This window comes from Girardinichthys multiradiatus, chromosome 12, assembly GCF_021462225.1.
Source record: "Girardinichthys multiradiatus isolate DD_20200921_A chromosome 12, DD_fGirMul_XY1, whole genome shotgun sequence".
NCBI classification, from domain to species: Eukaryota; Metazoa; Chordata; class Actinopteri; order Cyprinodontiformes; family Goodeidae; genus Girardinichthys; species Girardinichthys multiradiatus.
The window spans coordinates 1,552,066-1,566,425 of NC_061805.1; the positions used below are offsets into that span (position 1 = coordinate 1,552,066).

Consider the following 14,360-nt stretch of genomic DNA (forward strand, 5'->3'; position numbering starts at 1 on the left):
TCAAGACATGCTTGTAGTCTATCTAACTGGTTGGGTTTATCAGGATTTATGGATAAGTAAAACTGAGTGTCATCAGCATAACAGTGAAAATGTATCCTATGCTGCCTGATAATTTTACCTATTAGAAGCATATGTATATAGTAAAGAGAATTGGCCCAAGTACTGAACCCTGTGGTACTCTACAATTAACCCTGGAGTTTAAAGATGATTTATCATTTACATGAACAAACTGGAATCTGTCAGACAAATAAGATTTAAACCAGCCTAGCGCTGTTCCCCTGATACCTACAGCATATTCCAGCCTTTCTAAGAGAATATTGTGATCGACTGTATCAAATGCAGCACTGAGATCTAACAGAACCAGTACAGAAACAAGTCCATTATCTGAGGCCATAAGAAAATCATTAGTGACTTTCAGCGGAGCTGTTTCTGTGCTATGATGAGCTCTGAAACCTGACTGAAACTCTTCAAACAGGTCATTACTAAGTAAATGCTCACACATTTGATTAGCAACTATTTTCTCAAAAATGTTAGATAAAAATGGAGGATTGGATATAGGTTTGTAAGTTAGTAAATCATCTTGATCAAGCGAAGGTTTCCAAAGTAAAGGTTAAATTACAGCTACCTTATAAGCATGTGCTACATATCCATTTACTAAGTATAGATTAATCATATCTAGGATGGACCGACGGACGGACGGAGGGACGAACGGACGGACGGATGGATGGCTGTATGGATGCATGGATGATAGTTAAAAGCCTTTGCATAACAAGCTTTAGTGCAGAGATGTTCTTTTGCTAAAGTAAAACCTGACATTATAAATGACATTATAAAAGGCCATTAAAGAGAAAGCCTTTTGGTATGCTCAAGGTTAATGTTTGCATAACAGAACACAGAGATGTTGAGTGCGAAAAAGGATGGAGAGCAATCAGAGGGATTAAAAGCAACTTATCTATGACTTTCCTTGCTTGGAAAAAAAACCTATATTTTTATACGAGTTTAGAAATATAATTTTTCAATCAGTCTGCCAATGTCAGGTTACAAGACTGACTTCATGTGTACTGACATGATAGTAGAGAAAATGGGTTGTTTTGAAGCTGTTTAATCTATTTGCTTTAACCTCACACTTAAAACAAGTGAATTATTTGATAACTCCCACAAACATAACTGTGAACTGCAGAGAAATCCAACGTGCATGACCCTCATAACATAAAAGAAATAATTAAAAATAAAAAAATATACAGCAGCTCTCTTCCGCAGGGGAGTGTGCTGTTAGGGTAGAGAGCAGCTGATGCTGATTCCCGAGTGTATTGTGAGACTGTCGACGCTTTCACTTTTTGCTCAGGATCATCAAACTACATCTGTGTCCTGACCAAAGTCAGCAGATGTTTTTTTTTCCCAATTTTTGATTGTTTTTTGTTGGCAGATGAGCATTCAGATTGCATGATTGAGAACAACATCTCACTGAGAATTCAGTTAGAATGACTTTTGTAAAATAATGAACTAAAGCATGTTGCATTCTCACCTTTCCAAATACAGGCGTAGCTCTGGCAGAAGATGGTCTGCAAGTGGAAGAAATATCACATCTCATTACAGACATAGTTCATATAGAGAAACAATGTCAATAACTGTACAGCCAAACCTGGTGCAAAAATGAGTATAATCAGGCGTGAAGCTAAACATGACTTCCATTTTTCGCGAATTGAAGTAACATAAGAAATGTATACCAGCCAAGATGTTCTAATTTGGGCAGGGAAAAGAGGTGTAAAGCAGTTTGGAGGATGGAGGTGAATTAGAGGGGGGGTGGGTGGCTGTCTCATGATATTTCAACAGAGCTTTCAAAATCAAAAACAATAGTCCTCTAAATGTATTGCAGTGATTAAGTTGTGTCGTGGTGTGGTCCATTGAATATGTGAATAGTAGTAATTATTTTGTTGGCTTTAACAGAATGGAACAGAATAATTTATTTGTCCCACAACTGGGTGATTTAGAGTGTCAGCAGCAAAGTTACAGGCAATGGAAAACACGCAGATACATCTCAAAATTGTTAATTGACATAAAAATAAAGACTGTACAATAAATATTCAATAACAACACATGAAGCTGGACCTACCCACCACCAAGCTCGCGCCACCTATAAAAGACACCTGTTGGCATCCATTCTCCAAATATCCAACACACACACAGCGCCCCTGGCCCTGACAGGTTCAGTAGCAGGGTGCTGAAGAACTGTTGCAGTCAGCTAAGTAGACCTCTCACCAGACTGTTTCAGCAGCTTTTGGATTCTGTTCTGTCCCCTACTAATGGAAGAAGTTTTTCCTATCCCAAAAAAGACCCATCCAAAAGACCAACAGGATTACAGACCAGTGCCGCTGACTTTAGTTCAATGTAAACGCATAGAGAGATCTGTGTGTGACCAGCTAAAAAGGATGGTGTTGGATAAACTGACCCTGATCCAGATTGCCTATAAAGCAAGGCGTGGGATGGAAGATGAGAGCCAAATGATTTTACACATCATCACCAAACACCTGGACTTTCCACAGTCACACACAATTGATTTTATTTATGGACTTCTCTTCTGCTTTTAACACTGTAATTATCAAGATTTTACTAGCGCACCTTTTAGATCTTTAAGTTCATCAATCACTGATTTTATAGACTCAAGGCTTTTACGCACCAGACCACAACAAGTTATTTTACTCATACTTGTCTTCCACTTCATCTGGGACCGGGTCGCGGGGGCAGCAGACTCAGTAGAGACACCCAGACTTCAGTCCAACATGCACCGGGAACATGTCCGACCTAGTGCCGGCAATGCAGGCCGACTCTGTACTCCTGGAGCTCCCCCCCACAGGGCACCACGAGGGACACAGTTGAATGCCCTCTCCAGGTCCACAAAACACATGTGGACTGGTTGGGCAAAGTCCCATGAACCCTCGAGTACCCTGTAGAGGGTGTAGAGCTGGTCCAGTGTTTCACGGCCGGGGCGAAACCACACTGCTCCTCTGTGCCTGGAGGTGAGCCCGACTATTTCTTGTCGATATCTCTCGACATCCCGCACAAGCTCTTTCCCCCTAAGGGGTTGACGTTCAACATCCTTAAAGCTAGTCTAAGCATCTGGAGATCGGGTCACCGAGGTCTCCACCTTCGTCCGCTGCCCGATCCTCTTTGCACCGGTCCCTCATAGTTTCCCCTGCAGGTGGTGAGCCCACTGGGGGATGGCCTCGTGTCTCCTGTTCGGGCTTGGCCCGGCCGGATCCTGCGAGAAGCAAACCAGCTACCAGGCGCTTCGGACCAGTCTCGAGTATTTTTGCAAGAGTTCTCCTTTATCCCATCACCTGCACTGGGTTGAAGGGCAATCCAAAGACAGTGCTGGCCTTTCTGACGAGTTTATCCAATTGTTTCCTCTCAGTTGTAGATAAGCTGCTGCTCCAACATACTACACCATAGAAGATGGCTGATGCCACCACAGAGTCTAAATAGGTCTTCAAGAGCGCCCTCTGCACTCCAAAAGACCTTAGTCTCTCCAGCAGATAGAGTCTACTCTTATCCTTTCTGTAAAGTACAACATTGTTAAGCCCACTTTAATGACTGGGTTAATACCCAGGTACTTAGAAGTTTCTACGATTTTCAAATTGGATAAATATTCTGACCCAAACTGTCATATTTAAATGCAAGGAGATTGGTTAGGATGGAAAAAAACAAAATAAAAAATAACTTCAATCTTAGATAGGAGCAGATAAGGGATGGAATTGGAATGACTAAAGCATGGCATTGAGTTTCAAGTCTTGATTTGGCCTCCAGATCTCACTTCAGTGGAGCATCTCTGGGATGATATGGATACAGACATCTCACCACTTAATTTAATTAACGAATTCAATGAGCGACCTGATACTCAAGATCTGTTGATAAAACAACCTTCAAAGGTCAATAAGTTACTGTATATGCCTTAACCAGTTCTCAGCCAACGACTCTGCGTCTGTCTGGAAAGGGCTCAAGCAAATCACCAACTACAAGCCGAAAGCCCCCCACTCCATCAACGACCGACGCCTCACCAACGACCTGAACGAGTTCTACTGCCGCTTTGAAAGACAAAGGGACAGTCCTGCAACCATCTCCCACGACGCCCCCCAACAGCTGCAGCCACAATCCACCACCCCCACCTCCCCAACCTCAAGAGGGGCCTTGGCACCTCCAACCCCCACCCTGAAGTTCCCCCCCACCAGCCCCCTACCCACGCCGAGGACGGCTCTTTCCATCCAGGAGAGGGACGTCAACAAACTCTTCAGGAGACAGAACCCCCGGAAAGCTGCTGGTCCGGATTCTGTCTCACCAGCCAGCCTGAAGCACTGCGCTGATCAGCTGTCTCCAGTCTTCACAGACATTTTTAACACCTCACTGGAGACATGTCATGTGCCAGCCTGCTTCAAGTCCTCCACCATCGTTCGTCCCTGTTCCCAAGAAGCCAAGGACCACAGGGCTTAATGACTTCAGACCCGTCGCCCTGACCTCTGTGGTGATGAAGTCCTTTGAGCGCCTTGTGCTCTCACACCTAAAAGACATCACCGACCCCCTCCTTGACCCCCTGCAGTTTGCCTACAGAGCCAACAGGTCTGTAGATGATGCAGTCAACCTAGCCCTTCACTTCATCCTCCGGCACCTGGACTCCACAGGAACCTATGCCAGGATCCTGTTTGTGGATTTCAGCTCTGCCTTCAACACCATCGTCCCAGTTCTGCTACAGGAGAAGCTCTCCCAGCTGAGTGTACCCGACTCCACCTGCAGGTGGATCACTGACTTCCTGTCTGACAGGAAGCAGCGCGTGAGGCTGGGGAAGCACGTCTCTGACTCCCTGACCATCAGCACCGGTTCCCCCCAAGGCTGTGTTCTCTCTCCTCTGCTCTTCTCCCTGTACACCAACAGCTGCACCTCCAGTCACCAGTCTGTCAAGCTTCTGAAGTTTGCGGACGACACCACCCTGATCGGACTCATCTCTGATGGTGACGAGTCCGCATACAGATGGGAGGTGGACCATCTGTTGGACTGGTGCAGCCAGAACAGCCTTGAGCTCAACGCTCTAAAGACAGTGGAGATGGTTGTGAACTTCAGGCAGAACCCAGCCCCACCTGCCCCCATCACCCTCTGTGACTCCACAATTGACACTGTGGAATCTTTCCGCTTCCTGGGAACCATCATCTCCCAGGATCTCAAGTGGGAGCCAAACATCAGCTCCCTCATCAAGAAAGCCCAGCAGAGGATGTTCTTCCTGCGGCAGCTGAAGAAATTCAACCTGCCAAAGACTATGATGGTGCACTTCTACACAGCCATCATTGAGTCCATCCTCACCTCCTCCATCACCATCTGGTACGCCGCTGCTACAGCCAAGGATAAGGGCAGGCTGCAGCGTGTCATTCGGTCTGCTGAGAAGGTGATTGGCTGCAGTCTACTGTCGCTCCAGGAACTGTACACCTCCAGGACCCTGAAGCGGGCAGGGAAGATTCTGGCTGATCCCTCCCACCCCGGTCACAGACTCTTTGAGACTCTCCCCTCTGGCAGGAGGCTGCGGTCCATCCGGACCAAAACCTCACGCCACAAGAACAGTTTTTTCCCATCTGCCACCAGCCTGGTTAACAAAGCCCAGAAACCACCCTGACACTCTCCCTTTCACCCACACCCCCCCTTTTTTTGCTGACAGGACACCTGTAACCTGTAACTCTATGCGTTACATTAACGCTCAGCTTGGACTCCTGCTTACTTGCACTGCTTTACTTGCACAATGATCATCTGCACTGTTGTATTGCTCTTGCATCTTATACTGCTCTATATTTACTCTCACTCACTTAAAACTGTGCACTTATATTTATATTATATTGTAGATATGTTTGTACTGTTTAATTTGTACTGTATTGCACCGACTACACCAAAACAAATTCCTTGTATGTCCAAAAACGTACTTGGCAATAAAGCTTTTCTGATTCTGATTCTGATTCTGATTAAAGGGCCAGCGTTGTTTTTTATCAAAATGGACAAGGTCACAGTTAAGTGGATAATGATATTCTTATGGATAATTTGATGATTATTAAACCCAGAGAAACAATCTTTATCACTTTTAAAGTGATCCTTCACAATTAGTTATGGTTTTACACTATAGTAGGATACACTTTGTCATTTGTAAAACAAAAACAAAACCTACAGCATTTGACTCTGTTTGTAATGCAGAAACCAGTGAGCACATTTGAGGAATAAGGTTGATCCTTTTTCCACACATATTGATAATATTGAAAGCACATTGCTGTCATCTAATTGTTAATTATTCTAAAATATGCCTAATTTCAGAAATTAGCATTCTAAATACTTACATTTATATATATTGTATGCGCTATATTTAAATCAACAATCTCTACTTAATTTAGCATATGCCTGACAACAAGAGCACAAATACATTTTTAAATATAACTGTAAATACATTCAGGCAGTAAATTAGTAAACTATCTTGTTTGTCAAAATCCACTTAAGGTTTGAGAATCAGATTCTTTGTGTTATTGTGCTTTTGATTCAAGATTAGATTTCCTTCATAATTTAGTGCGCTTACCTTGTATTGTTGCCACTGGCTGTGATGCTTCCAGCACCGACACTGGGATTTGAGACAGAATTTATGGCAGCTGTTGCATTGGTCTCAGCTATGACCTGACCGCAGATCCATTTGGTCTCGTCCACAATTGTCCGTGCATGAGGCAGACGACCTACATCCCTCACTCTCATCAGTAGGTGGTGCCCTGACTTGAGAATGTTAACTGCCTCATCATGGGAGATGGTGACAAAGCTCTGACCATTCACCTCCAGGATTTGGTCACCCACCTGCAACAGACGCAATATAACTTTTATGTTCATTTTCATCGTGCAAATTATGCATGCAGTCACAGAAATTAGGATCACATACAATAAAATATACAATTTTCAATGATAAAAAATTATCATTGAAGAAATTCTGCTCCCTTATGTTGGAGACATCCATTGTGGTCATCCAGTTTGACATGCGCAGCTCAACAGACATCGATTATATGCCGAAAATAAAGATTTCGTTGCCATTTCCAGCGTGTCTCACGGGACGACGCAACGGAGGCGCATATCTGGAGAGACAAAAGCTCGCAGGCGAACCTTTGCTCCACAAGGCCTTTCCTGGAAGAGCTTGAAATCTGTCTGATACAAGAAGGTCAGAAGATTCATATACCGATCGAAGACCACGCCGACACCCGGCGCAGGTGAAAACCCACAGTGGTTTTATTTCCAAGGAGATGAGTTTTCTCCTTATTGATTCAGTCGACTAAACGGTTCTTCATATTTTCCCCTCATGGATGGATGAGAAGTTTACCGTTTTTTTTTCTTGATTTGATCAAGGACGCGTGATCCCCCCCCATTTTCTTCAGACTTGTCCCATCCTCAACTGGTGGAGAGAAGAAATCAACGTCAGCGTAATTTCGTTCTTTTTATATTAAATTGGATAGGTACATTTAGAAGTCTGGGCAAGATGAGGCATAGTTAAGGTGATGTAGAATCATCAGTATTTAATCCAAGGTATCAACTTGTTGCATGCAGTATTGATTGAAGTGTTTTATACTGAGCTGTGTTTTGATTTGCTGTGCAAGCTCTGCTGAATCGTTTGTTCATGTTTTGTCCGGCTGATCCGAAATCAGCCAGGAGTTAGAAGTTGGACTTTTAAAGTTTTTCATTCAAAGCAACTGGGCCTCACCTGACCACTCCTTTGTTCCAGTTTTATTACTGGAGTTTTTCCACTGGATTCCCACCTCAGAGTTTTATAACTCTTTGTTTGAGATTTGGGGCAATCAGTTGCTAGTGGCTAAAGGGGCGTGGACCCACCGTTTTACCAGCTGATCGCTGCAATCGAGACATCAGGACACCAGGAGGATTTCTCTTTCCATTTTACCCAAATTGCACATTTTGTCCATAAAACTGCTGGTTTGATCTTCATAGACACTCGATACGCATATATTTTTCTTTTATAATAATTTTTAGGTAGTCATTTTTATCACCTTTGTGTAGAATAGTGCTTGTTAGATAGGTGAAGGTTTTGGACCAGAATAATGGTATATCAGAATTATTTGGCTTTAATAAATCTTTATATATATAATTAAGAGAAGCGTTTGTGTTTATTTCGTGCAAGAGTGATTTATCAAAATAAGGTCGAAGTTCCCCCACCTTCGGTGAAGCGGTTGAATAAACAGTGACACTTTGTGGTTTTGGTTAATAATTTATCAATTATCAATGATGAATAGCTAATTGTAATTATTAAAGAGCTATGAGCCCATAATCACAACACCAGAGGACATCTCTGATTTCTATTCGTAAGTAATGATTTTTGGTTAAGAAATAAAAAACAAATTCAAATTATGATTTTAAATTATAATTCTTGATGAATATTAATTAATCAATAATCATAATTCTTACACTTATAAGCCTTTTTTTTAACATTATTCAGAGTGTAAACTTTAAGATATAGTTCAGACCTTTTTACCATATCAAAAAAACTGCTTGGGTTTGAATGGGTTTGCTTAATTCATGCGATGCTCTGTGGTGCCAGAGTAGAAGTAGAAGTAAGCATGCTTGTTAGTTGGGAGGATAAAACAATACTTACATCAGGCTGCAAACTTAATATAGTAGAAGCTTTTAGACACCCTGGCATTAGTCTAAATATGTACATTTGTCACAGTTTAAGCCAAGAGCTTCTAGAAAATGCCTCTTACAGAGCAGCTTTCATGCTCTGCACTGTAGGAACCACTCTGGTGTTCAGCAATGTCTAAAGGCTGGTAAATATTAAGGAAATGTATAAGTTCCCAGGGCACCACCTGCAAACCGGGAAATAACTAATAATAATTGAATCAGTCCTTAAATGTATGTTGGCCAGTTTGTGTCAATCTGTAATGATATGACACTTACAGTGCAGACAACTGAAGGTAAACATTCAAAAGCTTTTCAACCATCAACAACTTCAGAGTGTATATGAAATGATGACAAACCACTTTAAAAAAGTAGTATAGAATTTATTATAGAAAGGAACAGCGAAAACAACTGGTACTAAACTTAATAAACACTTTGTTACTAATAACATTTTGCAACACAATTGTAAATGACCACAACAAGTTATTTACAGAAGTTACATCTGGCTATGTGGTCTGTTTAACTGTGACACTGTTATGTTGTTTGGGCAAATATTTCTATTATTTTTGTATATTTTTCAGATTGTTTTTGTAGTTAAATCTTTTCCTTTGTCTTTTTTTTATATTTTTGGGTTTGGTTTTCTTAACCATATTTTTTGTAGTTCAGTTATGTATTTTTTAGGGCTATATATATATTCTTTTTGCTGGAACGCAGGCCTCTGTCAGCCTATAAATAGGCTGGGCTTTGGACGCACATTTTCTCTCACTGCTTGCTCTCGCCACCTAGCTGTGCCTCACTAGTGTGCTCTCCCAGCCGGTTGTTAGTACTGTTGACCCAGCAGCATGCCTTAGTCTGTTCTACGTTTTAGCTTTTGCTGCCTTAGCTTTTTGCTCTGGCTGTCCTGTTTTCTTTCATTTGGGTTTAGGTTCCCTTTTGATTTTCTTATTCCGGCGTTGGTAGTGGCTTTGACGGCCCTGTATAGGGTTGCCCTGCTGCTGCACCTGTTTTTTCTATTTATCCGGCTCACCAGGTCCACCTTTTGGTTATACTTTGGGTTATTGTTGGGGTTCTTGTTTTTTACGTTCACAGAAAGTATAAAAAAACATCTAAAGAAACAAAACTTAATTAATTAAAAGAGTAATTAATAAACCTAAATGTTTGAACCCAGGTCTTGTATCTATGTCTCTAAATATGTTGTGACCTTCTGGGCTGTACCAGACACCTTCCTGGAGGACGTAATCAGGTGAGCTATTGCTGTTAATAATTTCATGTTCTGTCTCTATAGATAATACTGTTGACCCTGACTTTATTTTTAACACAGTCTCTCTCCTAGAGAAAGCAACTTATGGAGCTAATGCTAAAACAAGCTACTCTGTACTCTGTTTTTCATTCCATTAATTTTACTATTAGCTCAGATCTTATCTGTTTAGCTGATTTTTTCTCTTAGATGAAGCCAATAAAAGACCAACTGCTGCCAATAATTCATGACGTTTTCTTTAACATAAAATTACTTCTTGATCAATGATTCTGTATTTTTTTGTGTGTATGCTCTTTCTTCTCAAACCCCAAGTTGATTGTGGCAGATGGCTCCTCACAGTAAGCCAGGTTATGCTGACCTCTGAGATAATGAAATCCAAACTTGTGGTGCTGATGAAAAGGAAACAGAGAGATCTGATGCTAATGGAAATGAACACATGCTATATCTTCTTGGAAAGCAAGAATGGACCTCACCCATGGATGGAGGTCTTTGTCCAAGGATCAAAAAAGTCGGTGAAGGGTCTGTCAGGTCCCCCCAACAAGTTGCTGATGTCCTGCTCCAGAGGTAGAAGAGAAGAAGGAGAACACTTTCCCAGTGAAAGCAGGTGAGAAGGACTAGGTAACAAACAGCTTCTTATATTGATCAAGGGAGTTGGAGGTCAGACTACTTAAGAAGGAAGTGCTTCACAATTAAAGTCAAATTTTCTTAGTAAGAGTTCCGATAAACTGAAACTAATGTTTCTCAGGCTTAAATGCACAATATTTTTGACAGGAATTGTCAGCAAGTGTACCGAATTTTGGCTAAACATACAACTTTCTGTGTAAAATAAGGAAAACACAAACCATTTAGCCCATATTTTGCAGTCCAATGGGTGAAATGTTCTGTGCAATTGCTTAGCAGAGATAGGCAAAGCTTTTTAGAAAATAAATATTTATTTATTTATTTAAGATTTGATTTCAGGGACGTGGAATGTCACCTCACTGTGGGGGGGAGGAGCCTGAGCTTGTGCGTAAGGTCGAGAGATATCGACTAGAAATTGTCGGGCTCACCTCCACGCACACCGTGGACTCTGGAACTCATCTCCTCTAGAGGGGCTGGATTCTCTTCTACTCTGGAGTGGCCCATGGGGAGAGGCGGCGGGCTGGGGTGGGTTTGCTTGTTGCCCCCAGCTCAGCTGTCTCGTGTTGGGGTTTACCCCAGTGGATGAGAGGGTTGCATCCCTGCGCCTTCGAGTTGGGGACAGGTCTCTGACTGTTGTTTCGGCCTATGGGCTGGATGGTAGTGCGGAGTACCCGGCCATATGACGTCCTATCGGCTGTGGTTGGCTTGTGGGACTCCTAGGTGGCTGACGGGTACCGTGAGGCCAAGCGTGCCGCGGCCCGGGCTGTGGCAGACGCAAAAACTCGGGCCTGGGAGGAGTTCGGTGAGGCCACGGAGAAGGGCTACTGGTTAGCCTCGAAGCGATTGTGGGAAACCATCCGGCGCCTCAGGAGGGGGAAGCAGTGCTCCACGGTGGCAGGGCTTCGGGGGTGGATGAGATCCACCTTGAGTACCTCAAGTCTCTGGATGTTGTTGGGCTGTCATGGTTGACACGTATCTTCAACATCGGGGACAGTGCCTCTGGACTTCATAAGAAGGGTGACCAGAGAGTGTGTTCCAACTAGAGGGGAATCACACTCCTCAGCCTCCCTGGTAAGGCCTATGCCAGGGTATTGGAGAGGAGAGTCCGGCCGATAATCGAACTGCGGCTTCAGGAGGAGCAGTGTGGTTTTTGTCCCGGTCGTGGAACACTGGACCAGCTCTATACCCTCTACAGGGTACTCGAGGGTTCATGGGAGTTTGCCCAACCGGTCCACATGTGTTTTGTGGACCTGGAGAAAACATTCGACTGTGTCCCCCATGGTCCCTTGTGGGGGGTGCTCCAGGAGTATGGAATCAGGGGCCCTTTATTAGGAGCCATCCGGTCTCTGTACAAGCGGATCAGGAGTTTGGGCCGCATTACCAGCACTAAGTCGGACCTGTACCCGGTGCATGTTGGACTCCGGCAGGGCTGCCCTTTGTCACCGGTCCTCTTCATAACTTTTATGGACAGGATTTCTAGACGCAGCCAAGGGCCAGAGGGGGTCTGGTTTGGGGACCAGTGGATTTTGTCTCTTCTCTTTGCAGATGACGTGGTCCTGCTGGCCCCCTCTAGCCAAGACCTACAGCATGCGCTGGGGCGGTTCGCAACCGAGTTTGAAGCGGCTAGGATGAAGATCAGCTCCTCCAAGTCCAAGACCGTGGTTCTTGACCGGAAAAAGGTGGCTTGTCCTCTTCAGGTTTGAGGGGAGTTCCTGGCTTAATTGGAGGAGTTCAAGTACCTTGGGCTCTTGTTCATGAGTGAGGGGAGAATGGATCGGGAGATCGACAGACAGATCAGTGTGGGTGCCGCAGTAATGGGGGCACTGTGCCAGTCTGTTGTGGTGAAGAGAGAGCTGAGCTGAAAAGTGAAGCTCTCGATTTAACAGTCGGTCTATGTACCAACCCTCATGGCCATGAATTTTGGGTCATGACCGAAAGAACTACATCCCGGATACAAACAGCTGAAATGAGCTTCCTGCGTAGGGTTGCCAGGCACTCTGAGATAGGGTGAGGAGCTCGGCCATCTGGGAGGGGCTCGGTGTAGAGCCGCTTCTCCTCCACATCGAGAGGAGCCAGTTGAGGTGGCTCGGGCATCTATATCAGATGCCTCCTGGACGCCTTCCTCGGGAGGTGTTCCAGGCACATCCCACCGAGAGGAGGCCCAGGGGACGGCCCAGGACACGCTGGAGGGACTATGTTTCTCGGCTGGCCTGGGAACACCTTGGGCTCCCCCCGGAGGAGCTGGAGGAGGTGTCTGGGGAGAAGGACGTGTGGGCGTCTCGGCTGAGACTGCTGCCCTCACGACCCGGTCCCGGATAAAGCGGAAGACGAAGAGTACGACGAGATTTGATTTCACTAGACATCAATTATCCATTTTTTCTGAGTAAAGAACCCTAGCTATTCATTGTCTTGAAAACCGAATGTTCATACCATTACACTAGGTATGTGATGTTGAGTTTGAAGTTACATCTGCATGTTAAGGGGATAATGTTGAAAGCCATTTCTATTTCAGTCAAGGATTATAGTGACATTTCATACAGCTGTGTTTCTGCAGGGCTAGTACTCATAAACCCAACGCTCATGGGAATTCTCACAGTCCAGATGGAAAACACACTCATACACTCAGACACACACACACATGGATTTCACCACTTGGAGATCCTGACAGTTTATAATTGTAATTGGGAAATTCAGGTTTACCTGCACCTGCAAATCAACAATAGTGGTCTAAACTTGGACTACTAAGGGCTGTTGTGTGTAGTTAAAGCTTTAAAATACTGGCTGCTTGGATGTCACCTTTTTAAATGAGCTTGCTATAATATAGCTTCAGGCTCCCAATCTGTGGAGCAGACAACTTTTTTATCATTTTAAATCGATTTGTACTTCACTTTTTATTCTAGTTGAGCAGGACATCTTGATATATATGTATTATATTTACATATGGTAGATGGTAAGTGGCCTGTACTTGTATAGCGGTTTATCAAGTCCCCATAGACCCCAAAGAGCTTCACACTAAATTCAGTCATCCACCCATTCATTCACACACATTCACACACTGACAGTCGTAAGCAAATAAGATAACACCAATATATACATTCACCGGCCACATTATTAGGAACACCTTGCTAGTACCGGGTTCGACTTCCTTTCGCCTTCAGAACTGCCTTAATCCTTCGTGGCATAGATTCAACAAGGTACTGGAAACATTTCTGCTGGAAGTAACTATCAGAAGATGGGTACACTGTGGTCATACAGGTCCTTCTCAAAATATTAGCATATTGTGATAACGTTCATTATTTTCCATAATGTCATGATGAAAATTTAACATTCATATATTTTAGATTCATTGCACACTAACTGAAATATTTCAGGTCTTTTATTGTCTTAATACGGATGATTTTGGCATACAGCTCATGAAAACCCAAAATTCCTATCTCACAAAATTAGCATATTTCATCCGACCAATAAAAGAAAAGTGTTTTTAATACAAAAAACGTCAACCTTCAAATAATCATGTACAGTTATGCACTCAATACTTGGTCGGGAATCCTTTTGCAGAAATGACTGCTTCAATGCGGCGTGGCATGGAGGCAATCAGCCTGTGGCACTGCTGAGGTCTTATGGAGGCCCAGGATGCTTTGATAGCGGCCTTTAGCTCATCCAGAGTGTTGGGTCTTGAGTCTCTCAACGTTCTCTTTACAATATCCCACAGATTCTCTATGGGGTTCAGGTCAGGAGAGTTGGCAGGCCAATTGAGCACAGTGATACCATGGTCGGTAAACCATTTACCAGTGGTTTTGGCACT

The 14,360-nt window shown here is 43.6% G+C and overlaps 1 protein-coding gene across 5 annotated transcripts in view; it reads right to left on the reverse strand.

Annotated features, from left to right (window-relative positions):
• whrnb (whirlin b) overlaps positions 1-14,360 on the reverse strand; it is a 106,238-nt gene that overhangs the window by 31,832 nt on the left and 60,046 nt on the right. For all 5 annotated transcript variants that reach the window (XM_047381222.1, XM_047381225.1, XM_047381226.1 and 2 more), the window contains exons 4-5: positions 6,593-6,858; positions 1,526-1,562 (exon numbers count right to left, since the gene is read on the reverse strand). In XM_047381222.1, coding sequence (XP_047237178.1) covers positions 1,526-1,562; positions 6,593-6,858 — 303 coding nt within the window. The remainder of the gene's footprint in view (positions 1-1,525; positions 1,563-6,592; positions 6,859-14,360) is intronic.